A 9,094-nucleotide genomic window follows, 5' to 3' on the forward strand; every position below is an offset into this window, starting at 1 on the left:
CAAATATTCGGGTGGTGAGACAGTGAGAAGATACTGAGTGAGAAGCAGGCAGATACTCAGCGAGGAGCAGATACTGTACCACTCCTGCACTTTGCAGCAGCAGCCTGCGATCACTGCTGCTCCCCAGCAGCCATCAACTGCTGACAGCAGCTGCGACTTGGTAACTACAACTTGAAGTAACTCCTAAGTATGTGTCAAAATCAGTTGCTGCAAAAATCAGTAATCATTCAGCAGCTAGAGCACAGGCTAATGTACGCAGATTCCCAACAGCCTGATGGACAATGTAAGAGCAGCAACTGCATCAACAGGTCATTAGTAAATCATACAGCACCTACTCCACTCTGCAACAGATTAGCGATTTACACGGAGGTCACGAGGCTATGACAATTAAACATTTTCTTGCATACTTTGTGCAGGAGAACTGAAGGAGTAAGGACAACTTCATTAGGTACCAGCCTTAGTAAAAAGCACATTTACAACAACGCTCATTTTATTCAGTATTTTGAGGTTATCAAGCATAAACAGTTAGAATGTTAGAATTAACAAAGACTACTACTTGATCACTTTCTTAATCCCACAGAAATTCAGGTTATCACCAAAAAAAGCAAAGTCTCACTTCTGCTCCTCAAGCTGATGCTAGCATTTGTGCGTCCAGCCTTCTTACAGAGCTGATCAGCCTGAAGGGTCTGGAGAATGAGTGAGTTTTCACTGGGATCAGCCCGCGCTCCCGCTAGCTAAGAGTCAGCACAAGCACCAATGCCGACGCAGACACGGCAGGGACACCACCCGAGCTGAGGAAGGGGACCACCCACAGCGCATCACCTTAAAGCAGTAATGAAAACTACACCCTCAGCCAGGTTCATATTTAACACAGTGACTGAAGTAACGGCTACACTGCTAGTTACAAAGTACAGTTCTGCACAGGACAAAATATTTAGTTGACTTACAGACTGCCCCTCTGAATGTTGAAAAGGCACCCATTTAAGGCCGTTAGGTCGGCTTTTGTCCTCACCTGAAAAGCAATGCAATTCTCAGCGGCATGGGGAAACTACTTCTTCTAATTTTTAAATTCAGGTTCATTTTTGTTCATTACACACCAGCAGCTGAAGAAGGAACAACTCAACTGTTTATTGGGAAAGAACATTCCAACACAGTATTTGAACTTTTGCTTAGAAAATAAATTATTCCAACAACTTTTGAAGAGAACTCAAAATTCAGACTCTTAATAAAAATCAGTTCTGTCCATACCTGAATCTTTTTGTTTCCCCTCACCCACCCATACTTTTACCATTTGTCATCTTTGGCAGACATGGGAACAGTTCTTTTGGTTTTGATATGTTGCAGGGAATGTTTCCATTTTCACAGATTGTATTGGTGAAGCCACAAAATTAAAACAAAACTCACAAACAATCCAAGCAAGCTGCAGAAAAAGTTTTCATCTCGTTTCACCTCTACTCCTTTATAAATTAAATTTAAAAAAGTAAAAAGAATGCAAGTTCTACAAGGGCAATAATTTCAGTTACTAATTAGTAATCACATTACTTATTAAATATCACCTGTGGTTGCTCCTGCCCAGCGTTAACAAACTGACTTCTAGTCAGTATAATAAAGCAGCTCAGAGAGGTAAAATTCTTATTTTTAGAAAACATACAAAACCCACTACTGTAAGACAGTACCTACTGTAATACAGTACTTACAAGTTGTAAGCATATACAAAATAATTATCAAAGCATTTGGTTCGTACACTGCTGCTGCAAGTCATGAAATCAACTACTTGCTCACAGAGAGCCAGTGCTAGAAATGGATGCCTGGGCAACCACCTTTAATTTGTCTGCTCAGGACACAGAACAGCGAGTTTCTCTGTATTCATTACGAATTTTGAGCCATAAGGTAAAAGGAAAGGAAACTATTGACCAAAAGGAGGAAAAAAACCCCCAAACATGAACAACGTTAAGTTCCCTGCATTGTCCCATTGATCTGTTTCTACTGTTCGGTGATGGAACCACATTTAGAACACCCATGGCAGCAGTCTCCATTCACATTATTTTGTCTGTTCTCTCCAAAAACACCTAAAGCAGCAGATGGCTTTCTGGGGACATAGATGCCCGTTTGGACGCTCAGCACTCCCAATTTCCAAAAGCCAGATGCAATGACTTCCTGTCACAACTCAGATAAGAGTTTAAACTGGTTGACATGAAGAGAAGCAACTTACAGATTCTGAATCCCAAGTCTTCTAGTTCATTACATACTGCTGCCAACCCATATTTAACTGTAACCATGTTTTGTAACCAAGAACAATTGAAGTAACTCTACTCCTAACAGTACAAAATCTGAAGTAATACTCTGAAATACTTCTTAGCTCTTGGAAAAGTGCTCAAAATCACCTGTGTGCCCAAAAAACTATCACCTGATGCTGTATGCACCACCAGTCACTTTAGACTCTGTATCTCAGTTGTCATCCAGCAAATCTGACTCAAAAAAAAGAGACATCATCACTTGGCTGCAACCATCCCCCCCTCAGCCAGTCACTCAGTTATGAAAAAATTGCTGAGAATTTCTAAGGTTCAAACACAGTCAGTTCTTTCCCGTCATACAACTCTTGCAGTTGGTTTGCCTCAAATTTTATGGAAGGTTTTTCAGTTTGCATCCCAGGCTCCAGAGCGTTCTGTCCAACTATTTTAAGATTCACAACTTTTATTTTCCAAGTATTCTCCACAATGGGACAGCTAATCAGTCCGAAAATTTGTTCAAAGATGCCCAAACAAACGTTGTCTCTATGAACCGTGCCAGCCACCGCTACCAGCACTAACCCATGCCGAGACATGGCACATTTCAGTCCATTGCCGTGCAAATTAGGGTTGAATAGAAGACATTCTTCTTTAACCAAGGAGAGCAGACGAAGGCTCACCATTTCCGCACCAACATATTCTTCCCTGTTTTTTTCTAATGTGTTGTAACAGAACTTCATTTTGGCATCCTCCCAAAAATGCTGTGGTCCCCATCTTCCTTCAGATTTTACTCCCAAGGGATGTTGAGAATTCAGGATTTCAAAGAACCATTGACAGAATTCTTCTCCTAGATCATGAATGTCATCGTCTGGTAACTTTTGTCTCTCTCCGTGACTCTGCAATCAAGCACATTTTTTTCTTATAACTATTTAGCCTGAACATACCAGACTACCACTTAAAACACCACCAAATCATGTAAATACTTATTTCAAGCATTTTAAGCCTTCTTCAAGTGCTCTGAAGTCAGTGTGCCTCAAGAAAAACAACAAAGTAAAATCTCATTTATTTTTAAGATCACAATTATCTTACCTAGAGAATCAGGATAGGTTCTTTGAAATACAGTTAGAATAGTCCTTCAGTTTTGTCTCTGTCTACAGCTTATAAACAAAGAGGAAAATCCTGTTTCTACTTAGAAAGGGCAGGGAAAAGATTTTTGAACAACTTCCCTGAGACCAGGATTCTCTGAGACACAAAACTTCTGCTGAGTAAAAAGCACCTGGGTTAGTAACTTTTTACTCCCCTTTACATTTCCGGAAGGTTACAGAAAAACAAAAAGGATACAGACCCAACCTGAAAAGCTAATCCCATGTTAGAGAAGAGCTACTTCTCTAATTGTGCAACTGATCAGTTAAACTGAGATAATACAACACTGGGATTCGAGGGCTGCAGGGCTTTTCACATAGCAACATAGGCTTAGCCTGGAAATAAAGACAAGTCCATTCAGCCTGTCATAAAATCCTTCCTTCAGACTGTCACAAAGTCTTTTGTTCAACACTGAATTTGCTGAGAAATTATTTTTAAGTAGCGAGACACAGTAAACATTGCTAGCAGACAGCCAAACCTTCAAAGAATATTTTGAAAAGTCTCAAAGATTCCTTAGAAGCCTTAGAGAAGAACGGGCCAGTGAAAGAAAGCATGAAACTATCCAAAACACATTTTCCACTAGTTCCCCATAGGTTATGGACAAGCCACTTGTGCCCTTTTTTTCCTTGTTTTACAGAAAATGACACACACATGCTCCTAAAACACATCTAAAATGTAGGGGGACAAGAAACACTTCAAAATAATATTTAAGTTTAATGATGGATTGCTGAGACTGACAACAGAGTGGTGGGTATGAAGTTTTGAAGCCCAATTCACAGTTAAGTGGCAAAAGCAACTACCAGTGAGGAACCAAGGGTCATGTTATTAAAACCGCATCAGCAGAGGGTGACAAACCACTCCCAACTGTTGTATTGCTAAATATGTACTGCAACAAAGCAAGCAGTAAGATTTTTTTAGACACTATTATGAGTCAAACTAAGAAATCTGTTCCTTGCAGCTGGAATTCTTGGTCTGTCTACAACTATGTGTAGAAGAACAGCAAAGTTTAAGCACAAGCATTTAGGAAACAAGTTGCATAGCAATTAGATATTTAAGACAGGTTTTAAAGTGGATTATAAAAAACACAATTGGTTTAGAGGGCACTACTTAATAAAGGAAGTGTCACTGTAAAAGGCAACAATCAGATGCTCGGGTAACAGTCCTGTGAGCCTACTTAATTGGCACATACGGAGTTTGTTTATCATCTGCTTTCTCTTGCAATAGGTAAGATTTTTTTACTTAAGAAAAATCACCCAAACTTTCCAATGTAAAGATACATGACCACCAACTGCAAGGCGCCACATTTTTTGAACGAGAACTAAACGTACAGTTACTTTGCAGGGCTTCTCAAAATTTGCAACTTGACAGCAAGACTTCGAGAAGTAAACCAAATGTCAAGTTTGCTAACACCAAAGTCTAGTAAGTATTAAATTAAGTATGTTTTAAGTAGGTATTAAGTAATTAATTATTAAAAGTTTTGAGATTTCTATATAGAAAAGTTGCATTTGTTTCATAATAAACCGTAATTAATTTCTAATTCTGTTACGTAGGTTCATGTTACCTGTTTCGTCAAAATGGTGAGGGCCACAAGAATTAAGAAAAAAATAAAGGCAAAGAAAAACGTGTATGATAAATAAACTTGCTGAATTTGTCATTCTTTGTGAACGTGCTTTAAGTACTTTGGAGAATTTAATTTACCTTCAGTCGTAACACTTCACTATGGGGTAATACTTCGGAAGACTTCTTGCAAGAGCAAAATTCTTTTTTCCCCCCAATGTACACACGCAAAAAAACTGTATTGAAAACAATTCTCAGCTAAATCATCGTTCTCATGCAGAAATCCCCGTGAGAGCGAGCTCAGTGCAACAGGTTATCAGCAGCTACAGAGCTCTAACAGCCCAGCTGGTGGGGCTGTTGCCCGTTAGGTCTCTGAAGTACAGCACTTGAAAGAGCAAGGTGGCTACTGACACGGTAAAAGATCCAAGACAAATAAACCACTGAAAGTTCATTACACCGCGAGGATTTGCTAAATGTCAAAATTCTGAACTTCAAACACCTGTAATTGCCTCAACACATTAAGTTACACTGTATTATGTGTTACTATTATCAAGGGGGGGGAAAAGAATACATGGACCTGGCACTGCTACACACTTTACATTTCAATGATATAAAAATATGCTAAAATCCATTCTGCACTCTAACTGCAAGAGGTAATAAGGAAAACAGCTTACAGAGAGTACGCTACTCTCTAGAAGTAGATGTCTAGCAGTAGATCAAGGCCACTTACAAAAAGGCAGTTTTCTCTCCATTCCCTCCCTCCCCCACAACATTTTAGACCAGAGCCCAAAAGATGTTTCTGGCCTATGAGCTACTATCAACAGCGTCTCTTTGCTCTGCTCTGGGATGTGCCCTACCCGTGCTATTGCTAGTGCCTGGTGTGGCTGCAGGATGACTGGAATTCTACACCAAAAGTTTAAGAAGATTCACCACATTAAAAAAAATGACAAGGGGTGATGCAGGGTTTCTGTACCATTAATACTAGTTTTAGTTGTCCTTGAATCCACAGAATTATTTGTGAATACCCTCTACTTTAGCTTAAAGTACAACTTAAAAATTAAAAGCACGAAGACCCCATACATTAGAGTTCAAATGCACTAACATACTTTGCGAAACAGAACAGAAGACCATGCTCTGCAGGTGATACGTTGGCACGGACACCTTTAAATGATTAATTAAACAAACAAAAAAAAAACCAAAACCCCAAAACAATACAAACCGAGTTAAAGAGATTCAGAACGTCCCTAAATACAGGTGAAGAGCCACATTTTGGATGTACATTAGAATGTTAACACTGGTTATCCTGCAAAAGAAACGCTAAACATCCTCAAGTCTTTCAGAAAGCAGCACTCACCTCTGCGTGTGGTTTTCTCTCCCTTGACTCTGAGGCACATGTTGTGAGCTGCCCGCTCCAGTACTGCTTTACACAATCAATAAGTACGTGTTTGTCAGAGGAAGGAGACACTGGAATTCCTTGTGCTGCCAAATACTTAAAAATTATTTCTCGGTAAACTTTTCTACGTTTCAAAAGTTCTTCTACACTTTGGCTATAAACCAAGACGGCATGAATGGCTTCTGCAAGTAAAGAAAAATTTAAGTTAGCAGTTGCTTCCCTCGTGATCAAAACCCAAACCTATGCCATTTCTTAAACTCCTGACCAGCACCTCCAAACACAGTACAAGACAAGCTTAAAAGAAATGCAAACACTTAAAAGTTCGTTTGTAAATTGAAATCTGACTTAATCATATTAAACACAGAAGATACCCAAAGACTTGGGAACATGTTTAAAAGACTATGCTGTTTTTGCTGAAGAGTTTACTATCTTGTAATACCTACTTCCAGTACAGATGACTACTTGGAACTTATTATGTATTTTTTGAACTTGATGAAAATGATGCAACTTTTTTTTCTTTCAAATAAAATTACTAATATTCTTCAAGTACTTTCAAGCTGTTTAGAAACTTCAAATGCTTCAAGAAGTATAAAGATTCTTGCACATAATGCATTTCAGCTATACTTCCTGAGATACAGCCAGCCTTAACTCCAAAATAAGTTCATTTAACAGGAAATCATCTAGGGCTTCCTGCTTCGTGTCACCATACAGCACCTTCACTTAGCAAAAGCTGAGCTTGGTTTAATTCCCCATTTGAAATGCTCTGGGATATTCCAAAAGAAGCTATCCACCTGTCTTCTTGGAAGCAAGATTACACAGAGGAAGAAGAACCAGACACATCTTTTATGGTTCTTCTGAATATGGAATGTGAACCTTGATGTCTAGATCAAATGGGTAGTTCACATGGTTTGGTCAGAGAACACACTGTTATTTTGAATAATATGTAAGTTTTCAAATGTTTCCTGTGAACAGAAAACTGACAGAAATACAGCAGGGAGGTAACTGAGGTAATCTCTGATTCCTCGTATGTTGAACGAGAATTCTAGCACCAGAAGCTTGCTGTTCTGCAGACCATATGCAGTAGCTTGTGCAAGTGAGGTTCCATCTAGCTTCCCAAACACCGACAGAAATGGAGTTACACCTGTTTTATTTCCACAGTAACATAATTACCAGTCCCAGGCTCATAAGAAAACACCATGTGTTGTAGCACAGCAACAGTACATTGAAATGTAACGTTCCAAAAAAATTCAGCTATAAGGCTCTGTGACAAAATTAGAAAACATGACAAAATTAAATTCATTTTTAAGGTACTTGTGGTAGCCAGTTTTCACCTGAGCTGAGGCTAGGTACTTAACATGTTACCGATAAAACCTGTACATTTAAACAAGACACTAAAAGCTGAAATAAAAAAAAAATAAAATAACACCTTTCAATTTAAGTCACAACCACTGCCAAAAATAGGTCAAAAAAAGAAGAAAAATACAGGCATAAGCCCTTTTTAAGAGATGTGTTTGACAAATCTTATGGATCTGAGTTATATCACATGAAACTTATCCAAGGCTTTTGGACGACTATATTTCAGGACAATACACCGAGTAGCCTCAAGTAACTCACACAACATCTTTCTGAAACAAATCTCAACATCTACAAAATCTCAGGGGGTGGTCACATCTGAAAGTGCTCTGTTCTACAAAGAAATACGTTCAATGTTAGACTTGTTTCTTTCAAAACGTGAAAGCAAATGTTATTAGCGCAAATGGCAAGAGACACTTGAGTTTCCAATACGTTTCTCAATACCGGCAGGGCAAAGAGCAGCGGCACAGCAGCGCTGGAAGCTCACCGTGGGGTGGTGGTAGGGGGGTCTAAAAGAGAAAAACAAATCCTGGAGGCCTACAAACGCGCTACGAGCCGCTCGCAGCCGCAAGCTCCTCGGCCAACACAAACCGCAAGCTCTCCGCGGGCAAAGCCGGGCGCCGCTCGGGGCGGGCAGGCCCACCGGGGGCCACCACCCCGCAACGGGCAGCCTCGGCGGGGCAGGGCGAGAGGGCCGGGAGACCCGCGGGCAGCCCAGCTCCCCCAGGCCGGGAGGCGGCCGGGCCCGCCGCAGGAGCCCGCGTTCCCGGCCCGGGCGCACCTTGGCGGCTCTCCGGGTGCACCAGGCGGTTGGTGACGGTGTCCGTCAGCGCGATCAGCTCCGCCGTCTCCAGAAACTCCAGCAGCTCACGGCAGCCGGCTTGCTCCTTCTCGCTCAGCCCCAGCGACGCCATGGCCGGCCCCGGCCCGGCGGAACCGAAGCCGCCGCCGCTTCTCCAGCCGAAGCGCGTAGCAACGGCGGGTTCCGGTACGGCGCCCTACGCGGTCCGCGGCGCCGCGGTCGGCGGGCGCCGGGTGGCAAGAGAGGCTGGCGCGGAGGTTCCGGCCGGAACTGGAGTGAAGGGCGGCGGGGCCGGGCTGGTTCCCCCCGGCCCTGAGGGGAGCTCTCGCCCCGGCCCTGAGGGGAAATGTTCCCCTGGCCGAGGGGAAGCCTCGCTGCAGCCGTGAAGGAGACGTTCCCCTGGCCGTGAGGGGAAACCTCCCCACGGCCCTGAGGGAAAGCGCTCCCCTGGCAGCGAGGGGGAACTCTCTCCCGGGCGTGAGGGGAAGCCTCGCTCCAGCCCTGAAGGAGGGCTCCCCCCGACCGTGATGGAGCTCACCCCCGGCCCCGAGGGAAGCCTCCCCTCAGGTTGGGTGCCATGGCCCCGGGGTGCAGCCAGACGGGGAGAACCCGACAGCT

At 42.5% G+C, this 9,094-nt stretch overlaps 1 protein-coding gene across 1 annotated transcript; it reads right to left on the minus strand.

The window, feature by feature from the left end:
* Positions 1 to 472: 472 nt before the first annotated feature.
* On the minus strand, positions 473 to 8,698 carry C2H3orf38 (chromosome 2 C3orf38 homolog). The gene is made up of 3 exons (XM_055701641.1): positions 8,456 to 8,698; positions 6,283 to 6,503; positions 473 to 3,124 (listed from the first exon to the last, which is right to left on the minus strand). Exons 1-3 carry the CDS (start codon positions 8,586 to 8,588, stop codon positions 2,558 to 2,560), a joined length of 921 nt encoding a protein of 306 aa, XP_055557616.1. The 5' UTR covers positions 8,589 to 8,698; the 3' UTR covers positions 473 to 2,557.
* Positions 8,699 to 9,094: the final 396 nt, after the last annotated feature.

The sequence above is a fragment of the Falco cherrug genome, chromosome 2 (genome assembly GCF_023634085.1).
Source record: "Falco cherrug isolate bFalChe1 chromosome 2, bFalChe1.pri, whole genome shotgun sequence".
Taxonomy (NCBI): Eukaryota; Metazoa; Chordata; class Aves; order Falconiformes; family Falconidae; genus Falco; species Falco cherrug.

What these genes read in the sequence shown, in the direction of transcription:
- C2H3orf38 (XM_055701641.1), bottom strand. Translation starts at nt 8,588, where the DNA reads ATGGCGTCGCTGGGGCTGAGCGAGAAGGAGCAAGCCGGCTGCCGTGAG. An exon ending in GCACCCGGAGAGCCGCCAAG is followed by an intron (nt 6,504 to 8,455) that starts GTGCGCCCGGGC and finishes CTTTACTTGCAG; the next exon opens with AAGCCATTCATGCCGTCTTG. An exon ending in AGAGAAAACCACACGCAGAG is followed by an intron (nt 3,125 to 6,282) that starts GTGAGTGCTGCT and finishes GCTTGATTGCAG; the next exon opens with AGTCACGGAGAGAGACAAAA.